The sequence below is a fragment of the Rhamphochromis longiceps genome, linkage group LG18, assembly GCF_057381845.1.
Source record: "Rhamphochromis longiceps isolate RC_006_pf linkage group LG18, R_longiceps_female_GT1.1, whole genome shotgun sequence".
NCBI classification, from domain to species: Eukaryota; Metazoa; Chordata; class Actinopteri; order Cichliformes; family Cichlidae; genus Rhamphochromis; species Rhamphochromis longiceps.
In genome coordinates this window covers 22,346,260-22,367,916 of record NC_140574.1, presented here as the reverse complement: position 1 = coordinate 22,367,916, position 21,657 = coordinate 22,346,260, and the positions used below count along the sequence as shown (strand labels likewise).

The 21,657-nt window shown below is 42.3% G+C and overlaps 3 protein-coding genes across 7 annotated transcripts; 2 read left to right on the top strand and 1 right to left on the bottom strand.

Annotated features, from left to right (window-relative positions):
- Positions 1-2,932: 2,932 nt before the first annotated feature.
- LOC146648247 (midnolin-A-like) lies at positions 2,933-8,768 on the top strand. The gene is made up of 7 exons (XM_085389799.1): positions 2,933-3,475; positions 3,619-3,706; positions 3,797-3,859; positions 6,210-6,752; positions 6,899-7,004; positions 7,180-7,413; positions 8,197-8,768. Exons 1-7 carry the CDS (start codon positions 3,246-3,248, stop codon positions 8,376-8,378), a joined length of 1,446 nt encoding a protein of 481 aa, XP_085245925.1. The 5' UTR covers positions 2,933-3,245; the 3' UTR covers positions 8,379-8,768.
- Positions 8,769-10,894: 2,126 nt separating this feature from the next.
- Positions 10,895-15,420, top strand: cirbpa (cold inducible RNA binding protein a). 5 transcript variants are annotated; one of them, XR_014908429.1, is made up of 8 exons: positions 10,895-11,050; positions 11,762-11,872; positions 11,976-12,082; positions 12,175-12,307; positions 12,393-12,525; positions 12,604-12,668; positions 15,028-15,119; positions 15,236-15,420. XR_014908429.1 is itself a non-coding variant. In XM_085388667.1 (7 exons), the coding sequence occupies exons 2-7, from the start codon at positions 11,773-11,775 to the stop codon at positions 13,177-13,179; spliced, it is 531 nt and encodes a 176-aa protein (XP_085244793.1). In that variant the 5' UTR covers positions 10,895-11,050; positions 11,762-11,772; the 3' UTR covers positions 13,180-14,082. The 5 variants fall into 5 exon arrangements, 4 of the variants coding, with proteins under 4 accessions (XP_085244793.1, XP_085244792.1, XP_085244790.1 ...); XM_085388667.1 differs by lacking the exons at positions 15,028-15,119; positions 15,236-15,420 and adding an exon at positions 13,166-14,082 and having other exon boundaries at positions 12,175-12,286; XM_085388666.1 differs by lacking the exons at positions 15,028-15,119; positions 15,236-15,420 and adding an exon at positions 13,779-14,082.
- Positions 15,421-16,685: 1,265 nt separating this feature from the next.
- On the bottom strand, positions 16,686-21,340 carry ndufa13 (NADH:ubiquinone oxidoreductase subunit A13). The gene is made up of 5 exons (XM_085388018.1): positions 21,197-21,340; positions 18,271-18,349; positions 18,101-18,172; positions 17,546-17,615; positions 16,686-16,913 (listed from the first exon to the last, which is right to left on the bottom strand). Exons 1-5 carry the CDS (start codon positions 21,288-21,290, stop codon positions 16,794-16,796), a joined length of 435 nt encoding a protein of 144 aa, XP_085244144.1. The 5' UTR covers positions 21,291-21,340; the 3' UTR covers positions 16,686-16,793.
- Positions 21,341-21,657: the final 317 nt, after the last annotated feature.

Below are 21,657 nucleotides of genomic sequence, written 5' to 3'. Positions count from 1 at the left end.
TTATTCAGTGGCGGTACACATTAATGTGTTGGGCACAGGAAACTGTGACGGTGTCCTCTGCCACCGGTGACTAAGCTGCTACGGTCTTAAATGTGTTCTCTCTTTTCTTCCAGGTCACTTTTTTGGAATATATTAATCTCCTCAAACCCTTTTTCCATTAACAAGAACCTAATTACTCAAAAAGCCAGAGAGAGCTCTTCCCTTGAAATGTAAATACACTTTTCATTATATACAATGAGGCACAGTGGATAAGGCCAGATAACCCTAATTATATGGAGAGACTCATCATGGACATGAGTTTTTCTTATTAAAATAAGAAAAATGTATAACTTTCTCTGCCGCATATGAGAGTATCAGTATCCTGATAAATAAAGAATAAGACAGCATTCATGTTGGAACAGCATCTAAAATTATTGCAGAAAAGAGGAAATTCTACTTTTTTTTAATGTTTTCTGCATATCAAAGCTGTTAAAGTATTACTCAGCGGACGTGACAGATCTCAGAGGGAACGGCACGTGTGGAGCGCTATCTTTGTAACATGGTGATTGTTTTGGATAATAATTAATGAACAAGTTGCACGAGTAGGGAAGAAAACTGAATATAGCAAAGTGGCTCAGTGCCAGATCTGTAACACTGGCCTTTGAGTACAATGTGTTAGACATCTTTGGATTTTCTAGCTTTTTTTAGTTCTATCTCTAATCTGTACTAGGAAGACTGTATTACGCCTCCTTTCACAGGCTACACTGTCACCATTTACACATGATCACAGTACACTGGAACTGACTTGCCTCACAGTAAGCGTGGGTGTACTTAAAGGGAACTAAGGCATATGTTAATAAATGCTTTGGAAAGGTGGAGCTACAAATCAACAAAGACTCAATGGTTTTAAACGAGATCTGCTCAGTGCGTGGTGTTTTGTGATTCTACTTGTCACTTTTGTTCTTGTAGTTTTAATAGTTATTTCTTTGCATCTTAATCTCCTTGATCTTATTGTGCTGTGTCATAAAACGGCAACAACAGATGAATGAAACAAACAGTAGTGCCCTCTTTCTTTATTGCGTTCTTATTAGTGGTGTCTAAAAGCTACATTCCATCTAGATTTTCTTAGCTGATCAGTGAGGTCTTTGTTAAAATATTTCAGATAAAATTCGTCACATACGACTGTTTTATCTAAAAAAAAAAATTCCAGGAAATACAAGGGGTAAATCAGCCTGCCAGGGAACTGAAACATCTGGGAAATGATGCCAGGAGAGGCCGTGTTGGGGTGGGAGGAATGAGAAAGAGAGGATGGACGCAGTGGGTGTGTGTGCGTGTGTGTTCTTGGAGGGCTGACGTCAGAGCTGCGTCTGTGCATGCTCCGAAGAGCAGGACATCCTGTGGAATTGTTTTCTGTGAGGCCTGAAGAATGTAAAGCAGCGGCCTCTCTCATCTCACTCCTCTCAGCAAAGCGCTGGAGTGAACGGAGAGAAATACGAGGAAGAAAAAGAGGAGGAGGAGGAGAACGCAATCTCCAAAGGGAGGTCAGATCCTCCATGAAAATATCACTGGAACATGAAGTTCAGGGAGTTATTTAAAGGAGAAAAGATCAGGGAGAGGTCAGCATGGGATTCCTTCTAAATTCCAGTGAAGTCAGCAGTGGTTAAAAAACTGGTTTTCCTGTGCATAAACTTCTCGTATCAGTTATACAAGGCACAGAGAGAGCTCGGTGACTGCTGAAACAGTTATGCAAAGGAAACCAGAGGAGAACAGCAAGGGATGCCGAGGTTTTTCAGGCAGAAAAGACGTGATGAAAGAAGCTCTGCATGTCTGCGTTTGGGAGAGAGGTGAGTGAGGGTGTGAGGTGATGCAGGTCATGTGGAAGTGCAGTGACGCAGGCTGTAAAACGGGGGTGCTGTGGGTATGGTTATTTTTAGCCACCGTGAGGAGACACATATGAGCTCCATTTCTCTTCACTCCTCGGCTTCATACGTCACTTTACTCCAAGCCAGTCCACTCGGCTGTGCATCACATGACAGGTGCAGCCTCGACCAGACCAGAGATGGGCTCTCTGTGAGCGCTCATCCCACTGATTGAACGGTGAAATTCTACATCATTGCTAAATGCGAGAAACATAAGAATAAATGGTTGATTATCCCTGTATGATGTATGTTCTTACCCTGATATCAGATTCTTGGAGGCTTTTACTGACATACCTCAGGTAGAGCAGGTCATCCACTAATTGAAAGGTTGGTGGTTTGATCCCTGACTGCTCCAGACTATGTGCCAAAGTATCCCTACGCAACATACCGAACCCCAAGTAGATCTCTGATGTGCTCATCAGACTATAGATGTGTGTCAATGTCAGATAGAAAACACTTCGCTGTAGAAAAACCCCCTGCAGGAATGGGTGAATGAGGCATGTGGTATAAAATGCCTCGAGTGCATCTGCAGAGTAGAAAAGCACTATGTAAGAACCAGTCTGTTTACCATTTCTCTGAATGCTTTCTTTCCTCAGAAAAATATGTATTTTTAAAACTTTAGAAAACTTTTGATTATGCTCATGTTTTAATCAGCTCAAAGTTCTCAGGTTTTCATGAATCCACGTGTTTGACTCCACTGCATGTCGGTGAGGATTTTCTGTGCCTTTCATGCTGTAGGAGCTTCCAGCTCCTTAAAGGTTTTGCATAAAAATAGGCGACGCTGTTTTCATGCCAAGGAGTGGGTGTTTAACAAAATAGTCACCTCCTTAGAGGGATGCAGTGTCATCGCGGGGGGTCAGAACTAACCCCCCTGCCGGTACAGAAGCATCTCTGGTATAATCTTTTAATAACGTGAAGAATCCCCAGAGTTTAAATCTTAAGAATTACTACAGTCGGATGTTTTTTTGTGATTCTGTACAAAATGTGCACTGCGGATTGCGTCATTTATGAATGGCGAGTTGGGTGAAAAAAAGCCACGTGAAGCAGAGCTCCTTCAGATTGGGCAATGAAGCCTTCGTAGTCTTGTGTCCCTCTCCGATTGGTTGTGATGGGAAGTGGGCGGGCCTCGGCCTGCCAGGGGTCGGGGTGTATTTTCACGCTGGAGGAGTGGAGCTGCGCTTGTCAGAGACAGAAAGAGGAACTGGTGTGCAGTCTGCGGCTTGTCGTGGTTTCAGGGATGCTTCACATCGAGGAGCAGTGACGACCCGAGCACAGGAGCCCCGCAGCGCGTCGCTTCAGGTCATCCCAGCGACCAGAGCCCGAGTTTAAAGCAGCCAGTGTTCGTGAATGGAGCAGCAGCAGCGGGGTCTCTGTAGCGTCACCGCCTTCCAGTGTGCAAGCCGCGGGGCCGGGGTCTCCAGCGGCCAGTCCTCCATGCGTCTGTGCATCACCTCCACGGCCGGCAGCCCGGTGGAGCTGACCGTCCCCCGGGGGGAGACCGTGGAGGCCCTGAAAGCGCGCATCTCCCAGAAACTCAGACTGCACACGGACAGGATCGTACTCCTGCATAAAGACAGGTGAGTTGTTGCTTTACCCTGCATGCTGTGCACTTCCGGGAGTTTAGGTAAAGCAATTACGTTTAATCCGCGTATTTGATGCGTATGTGGGGTTTCTCCCCCCGGTTTGACCCATTAAAGCTGATTTATGTATTATAAATTAGGCACCTGACTGCAGGGACGCTCCTGGACCAGGGTGTAACAGATGGCAGCAAACTGACTCTGGTCCCAGTCATCGAAGCTGGTTTACTGGTACGTAAACTAATGCACATCTTAGACTGGCTGTTCTGTAACTTTGACGCACACATATAATCAGACTGTTTATTATATTGTGCCGCACAGTGCTCGACTACCAGGGCTGAAAGGACTGTTATGGATGTGTTGGAAAGTTTAACAGAAGTCCAGGTGAGCGTTTTAATTCTTTCTCACTGTATGCTTGAAGTAAACACTAGAAACTACCGTTTGCATGTAATAATATTGCTATTATATTATTGCATGCACCCATTTCATTAAATACAGCTTATTAGTTCTCGGTCGGACTCTATTTTGCCTTCCAACCTGTCTTGATTCTTCACGGCAGGAAACTCAGAGACTTTGGTTTATATTAACATCATAGCCCCACACAGATACATCCATGAACTGAATCTCCTGTCCACCACATCCTAAAGGTGCTCTACTGGTTCTAAAGGTGCCTGTGGAGGCCATTAGAGAGCAGTTCAAGAAACCAGAATGAGATCATTTCAGCTTTGATGTGTTATCCTGCTGGAAGCAGCCATCAGAACACGCTACACTGGTAGTTATAAAGGGATGGACATGGTCAGCAACAATACTCAGGTAGACTGTTGTGTTTTAAGGGTGCTCAGCTGATAATAAGGGGGCACAAAGTCACATCGTTGCCCCACCAGCAGCCTGAACTATTAACACAAGGCAGGATGGATCCACGTTTTCCTGTAGTTTGCACCTAATTCCTTCTGTAACTGCTGAATGTCTTCTGTTGTCCAGTCTTGGTGAGCCCGTGTGATCTGTAGCCTCAGTTTCCTGTTTTTAGCTGACAGGAGAGCCACCCAGTGTGGTTTTCTGTTACCGTAGCCCATCTACTTCAAGGTTCGACGTGTTGTGCTTTCAGAGCCTATCTTCTGCATACCTTGGTTGTAACAAGTGGTTATTTGAGTTCCTGTTGCCTTCCTATCAGCTTGACGCAGTAAACAAGGCTTCTTTTTTTTGCCTTTCCTTCCTTCCGCACTCTGATGCTCGTCTTGACCATGCCGACATGCCTAAATGTGTTAAGTCGCTGTCGAGTGATTGTCTGATTACATATTTGCATTAACAAGTCGCAGAACAGGTGTGCCTAACAAAGTGGCTGGTGGGTGTACAGTCTATGGTAGAAACCGGTTGAATGCATGAATGAGGCAGAGAAACGTATTAAAAACCCTTTAAAAAAATCAATCAATAATTACTCGTCTAAAGACCAAGTTCGGAGGTGCATAGTTTTGGCTACACACACGTCATTCAGCCTGTAATTATCAGGATTTCCATCTTACTTTTACTTTTTATTTCAGTATTACTGTACTCGTAAAATGAGGACTGACCTGTACACATATAGAGTCCTAATAATAGCACAAAAACAACTGCACTTTTCTTTTCTGTACTGAACACAAGCAGCAAACATTCACAGACAGTCAGGGTGGAGAAATGTAATCCTATCTATTTATTATTACAATATTACAGTTTAGGAAAGAAGGGGTGGGGGTGAGACTTCAGGGGGAGGAATGCTGGAGCTGTTACCTGTTCCTCTTTCTACCCCCCAGTCCCTTCTTTACTTCCCTTTTTTCTTTTATTATTTTTGTCTTTATCATCACAGCTGTTTCTCATACTTGCTGTCTTTTCTCACAATATGCTGATATCTTTGTCCATCTGTTCTCTTCCTTCTTCTTCATGACGTGTCGCTTCTTCTCTTTCTCTTTATTTATCATTTTCTCTTCCTCTTTCTCCTTTTGAACTTTCTTTTCCATCCTTTCCGGATCCTCTGCGTTGCAGCAGTATATTTTACATTCTAGTAAACTTTGAGCCACTTCCAACAAGTCTTTAATATGAAGTTTTAAAAAAAATAAATAACTTTAGACAGCGTATCTGGCCTTCATCTTGCACCCGTCCACCTCTTCAAATAATTTCTCACGCTTCTCTTTTTCCACATCCTGCGCTGTCCTGCTCTATATTTCATCTTTGTGAGACAAGAGTTCACTTACTTTTCCCAGCCTGCGCTGTGAGTGATTGTTCAATAAAGATATATATTTTTATGTATCCTTTATTCAACCAGGTTAGGCCCACTGAGGTCAAAGATCCATTTTACAAGAGAGACTTTGCAACATAGATGCATAAAAACAAACATCCGGTCCAATTAATAACATTAAAACATACATAGGTGAGATAACCTTCATCATTTTTGTAGTTACCAGAGGCAATAACCCACACAGACACACACACTACACAGTCTTTAAAGCTTTAATAAAGGTGTGGTGAAGCAAAGCGGCAGATTTGCTATTTAAATTTACATCTCTGTGTGGTAGATTCCTCTGTAATCAGAGGTTACGTCATTGAAGCCATTCAAATTGACCCACATGAGAAATTCATGGGAAACATCCATGAATTTCTCATGGTTTTCTTGGTTATCAGTGTATTGTGGTTTCAGATAACTGTGCTGTAAACTGATAGCACCGGGAGAAGAAGAGTGAAACTTTCCTGTCTGTCCCTGCAGATTAACGACTTCCTGTCTGGGCGCTCACCTCTGAACATTAACCTTGGAATCGGTGCCCACGTGATGTGTGTGGAGCTCCAGCTGTCGGCGCAGGACGTGAAGGAGCTGCTGCTGGACTCAAAGGCTCACGGCAGCAATGCGCAGACGGCCAGCAGCACGAACCACCCTCACTCTGCCTCGGCGTGGACCTCCACCACTGGACCTGCTACCACATCAGCTTCACAGGCCTCATCTGCAACTCCATTCTCTGTTGACTCTTTGTCCTCGTTTCAGTTTAACACTCAGGGAGCCAGAACTTCACTGAACTCACAAAACCCTTCGGTTCCATCCAGTAGCGTTCCTGCCACAAACTGCTGTAATCCCTCTTCTCTGCTTAATTCCCACTCTGAGCACGGATCTCCGCACGCTCCTTCTCCTCTTTTGCCCTGTGGTTCTCCACATCCGGGTTCTCCTTTGCGAGCGATTGCACCGGTCTGTTCAGCCGGTCCCATCGGCTCCAGCCCGGCACCCCTGAGCCCCACAGCAGCCTCGACCTTCACAGAGGTTAGCCACACACACTCTAACGCAGAAGTCATCCACATTAACGCGTAACCGAATTTTCACAATAGTCTTTTTGAATTTAAATTAGTGAGAAAAGAATATTTTATTACTCAGACTTATTCCTTAAGGTGGATATTTGTCCCTTACAGAGTAATGCTGATGCTTCATCCACTGCACAGCTGCCCAATCCTCCAGGAGCTGTCATAGAGAGTTTCGTGAGACACTCACCTGGCATCTTCTCTGGGACTTTCTCTGGTACGTCTGATCTGGACACTGCTCAGCAGTTTTTGTTTGGTCTGATTAACATAAACCAGTGATGTTTCCTAGTGTTGCAACTATAAGGGCACTCTTTCTAATCTAATGACCTTTTGAATAGCTGTTTTTAGGAAAAGTAGAGAAAAAAGTAGTAATGACTCCTCTATCCTCTCAGGCACCCTGGCCCCTTGCAGTCAGAGCGGTTTCAGTCATCCTCGACGTGGTGTCGCCATTATTCTCCAGATCCTCAACGACCTCCTCAGAGCCGCCTACCACCACCAGGGGGCTCCAGTTCCTCATCCTCTACACCGCTGTCCTGCTCAAGGCGCTGAAGTCAGCCCGCTGCTCACAGCAGAAGAGCCCAGACCACCAGCGATGCAGAGGACAGAGCCCCTCTGCGGCGCTCCAGGTCAGCTCAAGCTAATATTATTTTGGAAACTCGGAGAGCATGTCATCATCACACGCATGTAAATGCATGCAAATACTGGAATAGTGTGCATTTTAGAAATCAGGACAGGGAAATGGAAACAAAAACAATAAAAAAGGAGACTGTTTATGGCCCCCGGAGAATAAAACGCGCTCGTGTTTCTGTGCTGCGTCATATTTAGTCACGCAGCACTTGTGCAGCAGTTACACGGGCCTGCGTGAGTATAAAGACTATTACAGTCTTAACAGGCGGTGTTAACGACAGCGCATCCACGAGCGTTTACGCTTCCTTATTAGGCTGCGATTCTCTCGTGCTGACGGGGTTTCTCGTGGATTTGTATGTTTGCATTAGAGCTGAAAATATGAGGAAATCAAGCAGAGCAGTTGCCTCGCAGCTTGTCTGTCAATCACTTCTACATAGTTAGGTGCTTTTCTTTCACCTCATAGCTGAGGAAACTTTGAGGGTTTTGACAGGTGGTGGAACAAGACGAAGCATCTGACAGCTGCAGCTTTAGAAAATTCAACTAGTCGTGTTTTTACTGCGTCAGAGAAACAAACTGATTCTGGGTCGGAGCTTCGGGAGGTCGTCTTGACCACGTCTGCGTGTTATTGGCTGATTGGATGTTTGCATTAATGAGCAGACATATAAATTAAGCCTGACAAAGTGGCTTTTGAGTGTATTTCTTATGACCAATGCAGTAATTAATGGCGGAGAGCACACCTTAACATTCACGTGTCTGACCCATTTCTTTCTTCTTCTCTGTAGGTGACGTAGCCCACGAGGGTCCCGTCGTGCACTCGTCCACAGAGGAGAATCAAACGCTGCACTGTAAGCTAGAGCACCTCCAGCTCCTGATGCACGAGAGGCGTCTACGCAGGAGGGCTTGCAAGACCTCGCGCCTCTCACAAGGCTCTCATCCGTACCAGAAGCGCCACCATCACCCCTAGTCTCTGAATGTAAAAAGACCCGCTCACTATGATAGATACCAGAGCTGACCTTGCCGTACAGGGCTACGGAAAAAAAATGAGCCTTTGTTAGTATTTTTCTACTATCTGAAACTATACGTCTAAATGTTGTGGCTTTTTCTGTGATGTGTAATCTGAGTCTGTCCTTCAGTGACTGCAGCTCCGGCTGTTGCAGTATGTAGCACGTGTCACATAGATTTCCCTGTTGGTGTTTTACTCTACGTACTCTGATGCCTTAACTGTACATGTTTTGAATGTAAGACTGTGTTTCGTTCCATGCAAGCAATGTTTCTTGAAAATATCTTATTTATGAAATAATAGGAAGCAAAAAAAATATGCAAATAATAAAGGGAAATAATACAAAATCTGAAAGCGTTTATGAGTGGAGCCTGTTCTTTTTAAATGAAGAATATAATGTTGCCTTCGTCTGTTAAACTGGATTTTTGTTGGGTTTTTTGGGGATAAAAATGTCTCAGCCTTATTCTACTGATCGTCCTTTCTGTTTGGTTGTCACAGCTGCTCTTGTATCTGTGATCAGGAGATATGTGTGGTGAAGATGAATGATCTACTTCTAGATTAAATGCTACGTGCTTTGTCTTGATGCGTGCTCAATCATCCAGGTGAGAACAACTGAACTGAATGCCGTTTATAAAGCTGGGAACACCTGCAGTCGGCACACTGGGTCAACAGAAGCAGCCTTCCAGGTTACTCTGTGACCTCTGTGCTTTGTCGCTTTTCATTATTAATAGCCGCATGAGTTTCAGAGAGGTGATGCCATCTCTCTTCGTGGAGCAGAGGTTTCAAGAAAATCTCAGTGATGCTGTAAAGCTGAGCATTACGATTTAAAATAAAACTGAAATATTGGTTCTCCTCGACAGTAACGCAGGAAGTAGAACGTGAGCACTGATGTGCAGCCAACCAAGACTCCTTACACTTCTTCCATGACAGCAACTGAACATTTCAAACTGTTTCGAGCGGGCCGTTAAAGACAAGCATAGCGTAGGGTCTAAAACGTGATGCTTGAGATACCAGAATTTGCGTGAATAACTATGTGACTTGTTAAAGCTATGACTGGAATCTTAAGAGGCACTCCAATGAGTACTTTGTGAAAAATGCCATAAATTGAAGCGTTCGCCTCTCTGTAGCCAGCGTGTCTGATGCTGAGCTCACAGGATGCAAATCACAGCGGCAGAACATGAAGCTGTTCGAGGTGAGCTGAAACATCTGTGCCTGCCTTCGCTGCTGACGTGCAGACAAACACGAAGCCTTGCTCGGGTGTAGCCTGTGTGATCTGCAAGCTGAGAAGCGTGTGGAAGCTCACTCGTTCGGCTATCAAACGACGATCAGCACACAGCTGGGGACTGCAGCGCGAATGCTGGCGTTGTTTTCGGTGCAGCTCTGTTGATCGTGATCACGGAGTGTGCAGCTGCAGCAGCAGCACGCCCGGCGCCACATATCAGACAGCACACGGCTGCTCGTCCTGAATCCTAAAGAGCGCCTGTGCTGCAGATTCGGCGCTACAGGCACAGTCGGCCATGATAGTGTAGCCTACACACTGCCTGCCCCGATGAATTCATTTTGGCGGTATCGATCCAATGATTTACAAGAAAGAGGATGAAACCCTTTCCCTGCACGCTGATCTATTCCTTGTAGCGCTGCAAGGACGTTGCAGATCAAAGCTATGGGTTTTCGAGCCTCCTACACAGACGTTCATTTCTCTCTCTTTGCCTCCCACACACACCATTCAAACACACTGCATCGCTTAGGCGTGCATGTGCAGATAAATCTTCCTCCCACACAGACAAACAGGACTTCGGCCCCACACACCTGACCGCCATCGTGACTCACGCAAACAAAGCACTCGAGGCGTGCAAAATAAACACAGTTGAATCATTTTCTCCGTTAACTACATATGAAAGCGACTTGCAGTTATGACTGGCATTCATCTGACTGCACTCAGTGGTTTTAATTGTGCTACCACGCTGTTATTTTACGGTGCTTGAAAACAAAGCATCTCTGGAATGATTATTAATCTGGTTTCTGTTTAAGGCACAAATATACGCGGATACTTTCAGTTTAATGTGTTTGGAGGCCACTGGCAGGAGGACATTTCTACATCTATATTTTTGGTTGCGAAGTCAAATCAGATACAAATTATTATTCAAATCAGAGTACGGTAATCTGTGCTGCTAGGAAAACTACTTGGAGATGAAAAAGCCCAGAAGTGACTGATGGGTTCAAGGGCATCAGGGATCGGCTCTGAGTACCTTGTTCTTTGCAGGGGGATACAGCTGCCAGGCAGGAGGACTTCGTGGATGTAGTGGAAGAGGAAATGCAGGTGAGCTGTCTGATAATGGAGAATGCTAAAGATAGATTGAGGCGGAGGCAAATGATCCGTTGTGGCGACCCCTAAAGGCAGCAGCCGAAAAACGAAGAGGAATTAAATGCGGCCCAACCTAAGAGCACTATGCTGCGTCACCCTAACACAAGATGGCGCTGTTGGCGGCTGTTCTAATGGTCTGCCGCCCAAACAGCAGTAGAAGAAGGAGTGAGTACGCATTGCAGTGAAAAGCGGATCGCGCTCGTTCTTCTCCCTCATTCGACCTGCATCGCCGCTCCCAGTAACTTCCCTTACATCTCCGTGAGTGACAAAGGTAAACGCTTTCTCTTTGTTACGTGTTGTTTCTACACGTTGCAAGTTATAATCTTATTCATGCATCTATATTTGTAAAGTATGAAATGCATATTTTTTTTTTCCAATGTGACCTCTTTCTATTGATTGAAACTATTTTTAACCGGCGTTTGATCGCTTTTTTTATTTGATCGTTTTAGAATGTTTTTTCGATGTGTAAATGCTATGGTGCACTTTGCAGAAATAGGTTAACCTATTTTTTCCCCCCATATTAATTGGGGTAGTTAGATAAGCTGCAAAATAAGGCAGCTGGCCACCCCTTGAGATGGTGCAAAGTAGCTCATTGAAACAAAAGCGTGTAGCGCGGTGCTACAAAATGGCGCTGGAAGAAAAACCGCCAGCTAATCCGCTAACGAAACTGCGCCACGTTTTCAGGCCCCAGGCCTAGGGTGACTCCATTTTGACTTTTGTCGACGATCATCGATTAAATATGATGTAGCTTTAAGATAAATTCAGATTTCATGGTCTGTTAAACGTCGGGAGGTATGTAGGCCATTACTACGCAATCAGTGATCGCCATTTTATGAAACTGCTCCGGTGACCTACTTTCTCATTGCGGCTAACCCTAACCCGACTGTGCGTGTCGACGGTTTTTCGCCGACAAAGGGCCCCTTTTCAGTTTTAAGGATTTGTGGGGAGACTTTTTTTTTTAATTGCTTTCAATTTTTTGTAGCTATAACAAAAATGTCGGACGAGGGAAAATTATTCATCGGAGGTCTGAGCTTCGAGACCAACGAGGACTCTCTGGCTGCGGCTTTCGGCAAATACGGAACCATCGAAAAAGGTAATTAAACCTCTTTACCCCTCTTGAGTATATAGTTTAAAATTACTTCAGACATCAATATTTTACTAAATATGTGGCCTAATCGGAATTTCTCCCTGATTAGTGGACGTGATCAGAGACAAAGAAACCGGAAGATCTCGCGGGTTTGGCTTCGTGAAGTACGACAATGCAGAAGACGCTAAAGACGCACTGGACGCCATGAACGGAAAGGTAAAAATCACGCTACTCAATTTATAATCGAATTAAAAAATATTTATAGTTAATTGTATTTATACGTTTTTACATTTCCTGTTGTATTGCAGACGCTGGACGGACGTGCTATTCGGGTGGACGAAGCTGGAAAGGGAGGGCGCTCAAGAGGAGGTTTTGGCTCTGGCCCACGAGGAGGCAGATTTAGCGGCTCCAGAGGGAGAGGTGGGCGTGGTTATTCCCGAGGTGCGACGTGGGAATATTTTTAAAAAGTTGAACTTAAAGGTTTATTCTAACACTATCGAAATTAAAACTGCTTTGTTTGTAATAGGTGGATATGGTGGAGACAGAGGGTACGGAGACAGGAGTTATGGTGACAGAAGCTTTGGTGGTGGAGACAGGAGCTTTGGTGGCAGTGGATACAGGAGTGGAGGATATTCCTCAGGTGGCTACAGAGAAAACAGGTAAATAATCGGAGCTTAAAATTGTTTAATGCACTTTATTTTTACTGTATTTTAAATGCAAGTTTCTTGTTTATATAGGGGGCAGGGTGGATATGGTGAGCGTTCAGGATCTGGATCCTACCGCGATGGATACGACAGCTATGGTAAGCATCAATAATATGTATTTCAGGTATTTGGGTGCATTTATGTTGGGGCTGTCTGTACAAAATCTAAAGGAACACTGAAAGCACATCTCAGTAACTGGCATAGTCAAACTGAGCAGCACTCTAATTTTTAAATACCTGCTTTAAGTGGCGGGTTGAGATGCTGTACACTCCAACACTGTAAATTGAGATTTCACAGCCCCAACATGGGAAGCCTATCACCATGTATGCCCCTCAGTTTTGTGCTTAACTTGATGCCTCTTTCCAAACGGTTGCCAGATATCTTTTGTGCCCTTCTCTGACAAAGAGGCTGGAAACCATTTGAACCACTTAAAGCAAACCCCGAATTTCACGTGTTCTCAAATTGCGAGGAAGGCAAGGACCCCCTTATGCAAAAAGAGGGAGGGTTGTTAGGCGGGTTGAAAGGGGAATATTTGTAAAACTCCAGTGTTCGAACTTGCAGTGTCTTTACCTCTGTGCCCACTTCTTATCCTCAGCTACACATGAGTAAACATCTCCCTGATTCAAGATCTTCACTTGGCTGGCTGTTTTTCAAAGATGCGCTCCTCAAGAAAAATGTCCACGTGTTTGCTGACCTTAGTTCTGTAGTTTTGTTGTAATAGTTCAGCATCTTTAAAAAGAAGAAAAATGTAGCAATGGGTTTTGGTCATTCCTTATAAAACCTGTTACAAATTACAGTTAAAGAATCTTAACCATGCTTAATTGGACTCATTTCTCAAAGATCGTGCAACTAAAAGGCATCTGTAATCTGATACTGTAAAGTCCCATTTTTGGGGATCAAGACAGTTCTCAGTGTGGCTTTTCATTGAACAGCCACTACCATTGCTCTAAACTTTGTCCAGCACTTGAAGTGCTTCCTGATTTGATTCCTTTTCTTATATATTGCAATATCTGGGGCTTGTTTGTGTTCCTTATTTTCCCCCTCAGTCTCTGACTGACCTACCTCCTGCCAGGTTTTAAACTGAGAGGAAAGATATATGCTCATAAACAGACTTTTGGGAGACTTGATGCTAAATTCAAATTAATATTAAAAAAAGAGAAAAAAACCTTAGTTTAACTGAGGCTCCTGTTTGTTCAATTTCCCAAAAGAGTGAATTCCTTTCAGACTGGTGAACTACACATCCGAAGTGGCCGGCTGTTCATGAAGTTGCAAATTGCAGCATGCTACAGTCTGTCCAAGGTATCTTCTGTGCTCTGCTCAACATCTGCATTTTTAATGTGCTGTAAAATGGACTAATCTTGTTTAAAGTGATCGAGAAATGTAACTTTGTTTCCCTAAAGCTTATATATATCTCAAACCGGGAACAGTTTTGTACTTTTTGTTCTTTGTATGATCAACTTTATTTTGTCAGTTTGGCTTCATGGAGCCTATTAAACAAATTGTGGAAAATCATCATGATTGTTGCCTCTTAAAACAACCGCATGGGGACTAAAGCTGAGCGCTGTAGGCTCATTTTAATGTAATGCTGCGTGAGAACTAAATCATCTGCTTGATGCAATCAGATGGTGCCCATCTCTGGACTAAAGTCAACAATTTGGTAGGCTAGTCAAAGTTCTCAAAGCTTAAAAGGGAGGGGAGGGAAGGCTGTTACTGGGTATCTGTAAAGATCCACACAAGTTTAAAAGGGGGGGGGAGAGCACAGTTGAATCAAGTGAATCCTGTACATGTTAAACGATCCATGAGCCGAATGTTGTACCTACTAAGTGTGCTGATCAAACAAAGTGGCATATGGGGGAAGTTGGTGCCTGGTCATGTTCATGCTTCATTACGTTCAAGAGAGGTCAAGAGCTCCTTCAGTATCCTACAAGTCCTTGGAGAGTGAAGTGTTGCGCCTACCAACAAGTGCTCCTCAGAGATGAAAGCTGCTCTTGCCTAGTCAAATGTGAAGAAAGTAGGCCAGTGCACGTGAGGTAAAAATCTCCTTTTGCTTTGCTCACATCCTTGAAACTAAGTTCTCATTGTTGCCATGAATACCTTCAAGTTAGCTGCTGTTTAGTCCTCTGCTTCAGATGTCTCCTACAAACATCACAAGTCCTCTTACCTGATTCTAAAGTCCATTGGGAGGTGGGGTTTCTGTCTGGGATATTAGTGCTCCACCTTGAGTCCACCAAAAAAATGCATTGGTCCTTTAAGTCGGGTAGTTTTGTGCTCAGTCCACTTTGGTCACTAGTCCACAAATTTGCTCCTGTAATGTCCACAAGCCCCAATTCATGTGTAAGGTGTCTAGACTGCATTCACTTTTCCTTTGTACCTTATGTGGTGAGTCATTAATACTGCATGCAGTTTGACTTCAAGCATCAGTTGGCAGGTTTAATCCACCCATTTCTCCTCCTCTAGACTGAAAACTGACTGGATGCTTCAGTGGGTCTCGTCACAGCTGAAGTAGCTGGATTTTTAGGCTGCAAGATCTCATGCAGTTGCTGTATCAGGTAAGTTGTAAAGCATGTTGTTACTCAAAGCTTTTGGTGGTTTTCAGTTTTTTTGTTTTGTTTTTTTTGCTCAAAACTGGAATTTTGTCAGGCTAAATAAGATGTGTTTGTTTCAGGTCCAATGAGCAGTGGGGTGACTGTCAACACGAAGGAATCTCCCAAATTCCTGAAGCACATTTCCTGATGTTACAGTAAATGTCGCAAACTGGGAAAACAGCATTACAGAGCTGCAGTTGATAGACAAACCTGACTATGTAGTTTTGCTTTGGCTTGAAACGTGAATAAAATCTGACACAAAAGACCTTGCTGTGGTGTTTCTTTCTTTGTAAACACATGCCTGAGGATTTGCTTACTTTGAAACTCACATTGGCTTTTTATTTCTAAAGATATAGAGACATGTCAGAATGGTTTAAAGGTAGGAGGGGAAAGTAATGTAGTTGAGGAAATATTGTGTGCTTAAGTTTAATTGTCATCTTAAGGAAGATGCACTAGGGCCAGATATACATTTGTGTTTAAGTATGTAGGGTAATGGGTCATTGGTACAAATTTGTAAATAGCTGGATATGAATAGTGTGTAAAATACTACAATCTAATTACCCAGCTCATTGGCTTACATACACCAGACTACTGCAAAGACAATTTCAATTGGTTAACATCTCACTTGTCAAGCTGTTGTGTTTAGACACACTGATGCTACCAAGCTATTACTTGGTATTATTACATACTTGGTAGAGGTAATAACTAATACTTGGTCTTTGTAAGATTTGAAGGATTACATTAGAAGTTTAACGTGATATGAAGTTGAAATATAATCAATGCATCAGATATGGCAAAAGTGTAAGATGCAAATCTTGACTTATGACCCAATGTGTACGTGACAAATGCAGCCGACTGCGCACACTTACACACGGGCACATGAAACAAGTCCAGCAGGTTTTTTTACTATGCAAACATGAAGGCTGCTGGTTTGTCTTGTAAATTAGGACAAACAAGTTTAACAGGATGCACCGCTGTACTTTTTCTGTGGTTTCATAATGGCTTCATCTGAAAAGGTAATCGGACAACTTTGTCTTAATCTTCAGTGTAATTTGATCAGTGAAATAAAAGCTAATTACTACCTCAGTTTGGAAAGCTGATAATCAGGCAGTGGCTCACTTTTGTCAGTGTGCACTGACCTCCACACTGTAGTTCACCAAACTCATCTTCCTGTACTTGGCACACGTGTGGTGTCACATTTTACAAAGGAAGAGCTTCAGACTAGTAGATTTTGTGCTTGAGCACTGAGTTACATGTACTAAAAATACAAAATAAGGATTCATATTTAAGTATATTAATTCATTATTTAAATAAATATCAAGCATTTGGATGTCACAGCTGGTAGGTGTGTTAGTACTGTGCTAGTTCCTGTAGAAAAATAAACAGTCAACTTCATGAAATAAGAAATAAAGTACACTACATGGCTATAAAATGCAGTGGAGTAGAAGTATGACGATAAATATCTGAAACAGTACTGACATAAGTAGTTTTAGTTTCGCCCAAATTAAAGAACTGACACAGAAGCCAAGATCAGGTACAGAAAAACAGACACTTTAATTTGGAACATTTACAAGCTGAAGTGAACGACCACACAGGTCCAGGTGGAGGAGCTCGGGATGCTGGTGGTCTCGGTGGTGTTCACACGTACCACAGGAAGCCGAAACGCTTGTGCAAAAGCTCTTCGCGGGGCCTGAGGTTGAACAGCTCCTCTGACAGAGGGGTGACCCAGCGGTCTGTGTGAAAGACGCTCTCGCCAACCTGCACGGGTTAAAAAGATGCACAGTCAGCATCAACACAGGAACGCTGAAGTTCAGCGACAGACCTGAACTAAAATATAGATTCATTTGTTACCCTGTTTACTGAGTCTTATGTATTTTCACTTTGCATTTTTACCCAAACATACTTGGATTTTTGCAGTTTCCTTTATTTATTTTTTCCTTTCAGCTGCAGTAGTACGGGGTTGTTTAAATTGTGTCTCAGGTTAACCTTTGCATCTCAGCAGGCTCACAGCAAGTAAGGTAGGTGGGAAATCTAGATAAGTGTTATGCTTACAAAACAAAGCTGAAAATAATACTGTCGGTCAGTGCGTTTAAGAGGAAAAGTCAATCATCTTTTCTGTGTTGGACTGTACGCACCTATCTCAGCTAATATTTGTACGAAATGCAAATGTTTATAGTATGATTTTTCTTTGGTGTCTGAACCGTTTTAAAAATGAAAACATCAAGTATATTAAAAACTAATGAAAAGGCATCTATTAAATAATGTTGGACAGGTCATGAAAAATTCTTCTCTATAATTATATCATAAAGATGCTGTATATGAAAAAAAGTAATAAATGACTAAAAAATAATGAATAAGCAGGAGCAACTGATTTTTTTTTAACTTCTTACCTTCCAACCTGGAACGTCCTTCATGATGACTACCTCCTCTTCCAAGTTTTCCCTCAGCATCCGTAAGGTCCTAGCACAGAGACAACATTCAGCTCAGCATTTAAACAGCTGACCTGTGTTTGCAAGCTTAGGCAGTATAAAAGATGGACATAGTTCATGTGTCTGAAAAGGTCAATGGCCTTCAATCTGCATTCTTTCTAATGGACAGCAGAGGGCGACTCCTGTGCTTGAAAAAAAAAAAACCCAAAGCATTCCCAAATTCCTCTGAGACCCCAGTAAACACTTTCCTGATGTGTTTAGGGACTCAGTTTGTAGTTTGTGTTTGTACTGAACAAACCATTGAGGCCATTTTGTCAATGAAAGTCAATCTGGGAGTCAGGAAGGAGAAACACCTCAGTTTGAGGCTTCATAATAGACAATTACAGACCAACATTTAGGTGATCTAAACGTTGGTTGGCTGCCTATGTCTAACTATTATATACAGTCTATTGTTGTAAACACCATTGAAAGAAAAAAAAAAAACCATAGTAAGCATGCACAAAAGTGCTCAGTCACCTTCGGTCATGCTCTGCCTGCAGCAGAGGCATCAGAGCTATCCTGGCTTCCAGCTCTTCAATCTGCAGTCGCCTGCAACACGCAAACACGCACACACAGTTTGAGACTGAGCAGTGCACACAGGTGTGACAGTAAGCAAAACCACATCACAATTCCTTGACATTTCTTACCTCCTCTCTCTGTTCCACTTGAATAGCCTCCAGTACCCAAAGACCATGATGCCAATGCCAATGCCAAACATACTATATCCTGCAGGTTAAAGAATGAATGAAGCAACAGAACATTATTGAGTATTAATGCACATTTTTAACATCTTTAAGTAGGTTTACATATGTATTAAAGCATTTACTATAATAATAGCTGCACAGGCTTATGCTGTTCTAACGTATTATACAGGAGAACTCATTGAAATATCCATCAGAGAATTTGCTTTTTAACAACATCAGACCCTGTTGGAGGAGCTGACATTCACATACGGTGTCACCTGCGTTCGGCCACAACTTTGGAAATAAATTCCCATCATTACATGTGGAAGATGTGGAAAACCTGAGTACGCTTCATTTTAAAGCAGTTTCACTGTGATATAAAGTCATCAGACTGCTACTGCTGACTGATGCCTCTTTGAGACTCATTTCAGATCTTTCTCGATACTGTCAAGTAAATGGTGCTAAAATTCAGTGTCCTGTACTGCCCTACAACGCCTTATAAAATTACTATAAAATGGATATTACCACATACTTTTTGGTATAGGGAGGAAAAATGTGTGAAAATTTCACAAACCAACTTAATGAGGTTCCATTAAAACATTTTTCCTTCTTTTTTTTTTCAGATTAACCCATTATTCACATGACGAAACTAATCTGCTGGAGTAACAAACAGGAAATAATCTTAATTTAACACTTAACATTAATATGTATAGCATTCTTACTGCAACCACTATCTAGTCATGGAGTTTAACACAGTGTTTATATGCATTTTATACTTTTTACACTTTATATTTTTACTTACCAGCCAAAAGCCAAGCAAGTAAGGTTTTACAACTCAAACGCAGGTGGGACAGTTTAGATAAAAGCGTCTAAAAGTCACTGTTTCTGTAGCTGCTGCTCTCTGAAACTCTTTGCAGTGCTTTTCAGTTGCAGTGTATTCTGATGTGTAGTCTTGTTGGCATTAAGTCTCTTTTTGGGTTCAGATTAAAATAACTTTTATTCGTGGTCAGCTTCATTTGAAATCATCTATATAACGTTAGTGTCACTAAGAGAGTTTTGTACCAATTATTGTGCCCCAACGTAAAGAGCTGTGCAAAAGTCTTGAGGCGCGCCTGAGCTCTTTATATTTTCTTCCAAGGAGCCAGCCTTTCTCGTAATTTGCAAAGTAGTCTGACCAATCATTCTCCAGGCTTTCTGAAGGTCTATCCAAGCTTTTCTTTGGACATGGCTGCTTTTTCAATAATTTTCAGTCCTTGTACCTGACCACTGTCAAGGGAATGTTTCTTGTGTTTGTTAAGCCACTTAACACTGGCCTTTGAATAAATCAAAACACAAAAAAATGCACTTAACTCAAGGGATGCAACGGTGCTGTGTCTGCACATAACAGACAACTTACCAAAGAACACATTTTAAATTGTATCTTTATGCATTTTGTTACTAGCACCCTGTAACAAAAACCAATTGTTCATTTATATTCTTTTACTTGAATGTACAATAAAACTCCGAAAGACAACACTGTTTGATAAACATCAGATATTTTTGCACCAACAAGTTAATTGTCAAAGAGCTGAAAGCTTGGCATATTGTAGAATGTTGTGCAGTGTGCACTAAAAAACAAAAACAAAAAAATTCAGTAAACTTGATAAGTGGAGGACAACAGAGATGTCAGGTCTAAAAAAAAAATTTACAGCTCATGAACCACATCTGAAAGTCACCCCTGTAAGAAATGACACAGGATCTGAGAGATCAATCTGACCTTTCAACTAATCCATCTACTGTTTACTGAAGCCTAATCGCAAATTGTGTCAGCAGGCATTTTTAATACAGGTTAACAGAGGCACAAACGTTAGGTCTCAATGGTTGGCTGTCAAGAAGCCATTCCTAATAAAAGGAAACAGGGAGGAAAGGCTCAGGTATGTCAGATTACCCAAGAACTGGGCTGATCATCAGTGGTAACGTCTCTTGTAGAGTGATAAATCCAGATTTGAAATTTTAGCTTCAAATCAAGTCAACATGTAGAGAGGAGACCATGAAAGAGGTACATTAGAGTGTCTACAGCCATATGTAAAACAGGATATAGGCTCTGTCATGTTTTGGAGCTGCATTTCAGCCAGTGGTGTAAAGACCTTGTGAACACAGTAAAGAAGTGTGGTTGGATTCTGACCCATCGCGCAACACAATCTGGTCTTTTAGTATGTGCTGTAAATGCATGCCTGTATAAAATAAAATAAAAAACCCCACAGTAGTGGAACACTATCAGCCATGGACTGGCCTCCCAAAAGCTCAGACCTCAACATTACTGATCATGTTGACTGAGAACAGAACAAAAGGGGACAGAAACATCCAAAGAAGAGCTTTGAATGCCCTTCAAGAAGTCTGAAGAAATATTCCTGAATACCACTTCAGACTACGCTGTCCTAAGAGATCATCTTAATCAATTAACTTAAACTTAATCAAGTAGTTGATTTTACGGCTTTAACACTGTTAACCAAGCAGCAAACGATAGAACAGCTAGAACAGTTTCATCAAATAAAACCTAACCCTCCGTTTAACAGTAGGCATTATCACTTTAACTGAACCTGCAAATTAAACGACTCCCTGTGTTAGCTAGTTAGCATGTCGTTCTAAACCTGTCAATAACAATTCACATTAAAATGTTGCTCTGCTGCAAAAACACTTGTACAACTGTTGTCGTGCTGTTAGTCAAGATGTTCCTTTTAATGACAAGGATAAATGTAAGACCCCGCATACACATTTTTATCTTAGCTTGGATCTTTGTATTTATGCTAACGGGTTAGCGTAACCAGCAAATATCACCTAAACTATCCAACATTTAACAACTGCTGAATGAATCTAAATGTCTGGCTACGTGAGCGTGTGGCGTATGTACCCGAAAGTCCTCGTTTCGGTAGATTTCTCTTATAATCAAAGGGAGCATAGCCTCCCGGAGGAGGCATGTCCTGCTTCACCTTGGACCCCGCCATCTTCCTCCAACCTCCTCCAAAACACGCCAGTGACGTCCCTGAAGACACTCTTCTTCGCTGGTAGAGAAAAACTGTAGCAGCGCTCCAGCGCCCCCACATGTTCGGACATATATTATATTATATTATATTATATTATATTATATTATATTATATTATATCCAACTGTAATGTTAACATATATTTTATAAAAATGTTACATAATGTTCATTTTTTTATGTTGATGTGGTAAAGTGATAACTATAATGCAAATAACAGAATAAAAACATAAATATTCTATAACAAAGAAATGCCCTGAATCTGAGTAAAAGTACTTAAAAAGTGTATAGAAGCAAAGATGGATTTCCTAAAAACATCATGTTGCAAAAAA

Bases quoted from the DNA above. Each gene is read 5' to 3' on its own strand.
- LOC146648247 (XM_085389799.1), top strand. From the start codon at position 3,246: ATGGAGCAGCAGCAGCGGGGTCTCTGTAGCGTCACCGCCTTCCAGTGT. The intron at 3,476-3,618 runs GTGAGTTGTTGC...ATTATAAATTAG, and splicing joins GTACTCCTGCATAAAGACAG to GCACCTGACTGCAGGGACGC. The intron at 3,707-3,796 runs GTACGTAAACTA...TGTGCCGCACAG, and splicing joins TCATCGAAGCTGGTTTACTG to TGCTCGACTACCAGGGCTGA.
- ndufa13 (XM_085388018.1), bottom strand. From the start codon at position 21,290: ATGGCGGGGTCCAAGGTGAAGCAGGACATGCCTCCTCCGGGAGGCTAT. The intron at 18,350-21,196 runs GTACATACGCCA...TTTAACCTGCAG, and splicing joins ACCGAAACGAGGACTTTCGG to GATATAGTATGTTTGGCATT. The intron at 18,173-18,270 runs GTAAGAAATGTC...TGCGTGTTGCAG, and splicing joins AAGTGGAACAGAGAGAGGAG to GCGACTGCAGATTGAAGAGC.
- cirbpa (XM_085388664.1), top strand. From the start codon at position 11,773: ATGTCGGACGAGGGAAAATTATTCATCGGAGGTCTGAGCTTCGAGACC. The intron at 11,873-11,975 runs GTAATTAAACCT...CTCCCTGATTAG, and splicing joins ATACGGAACCATCGAAAAAG to TGGACGTGATCAGAGACAAA. The intron at 12,308-12,392 runs GTGCGACGTGGG...TGTTTGTAATAG, and splicing joins TGGGCGTGGTTATTCCCGAG to GTGGATATGGTGGAGACAGA.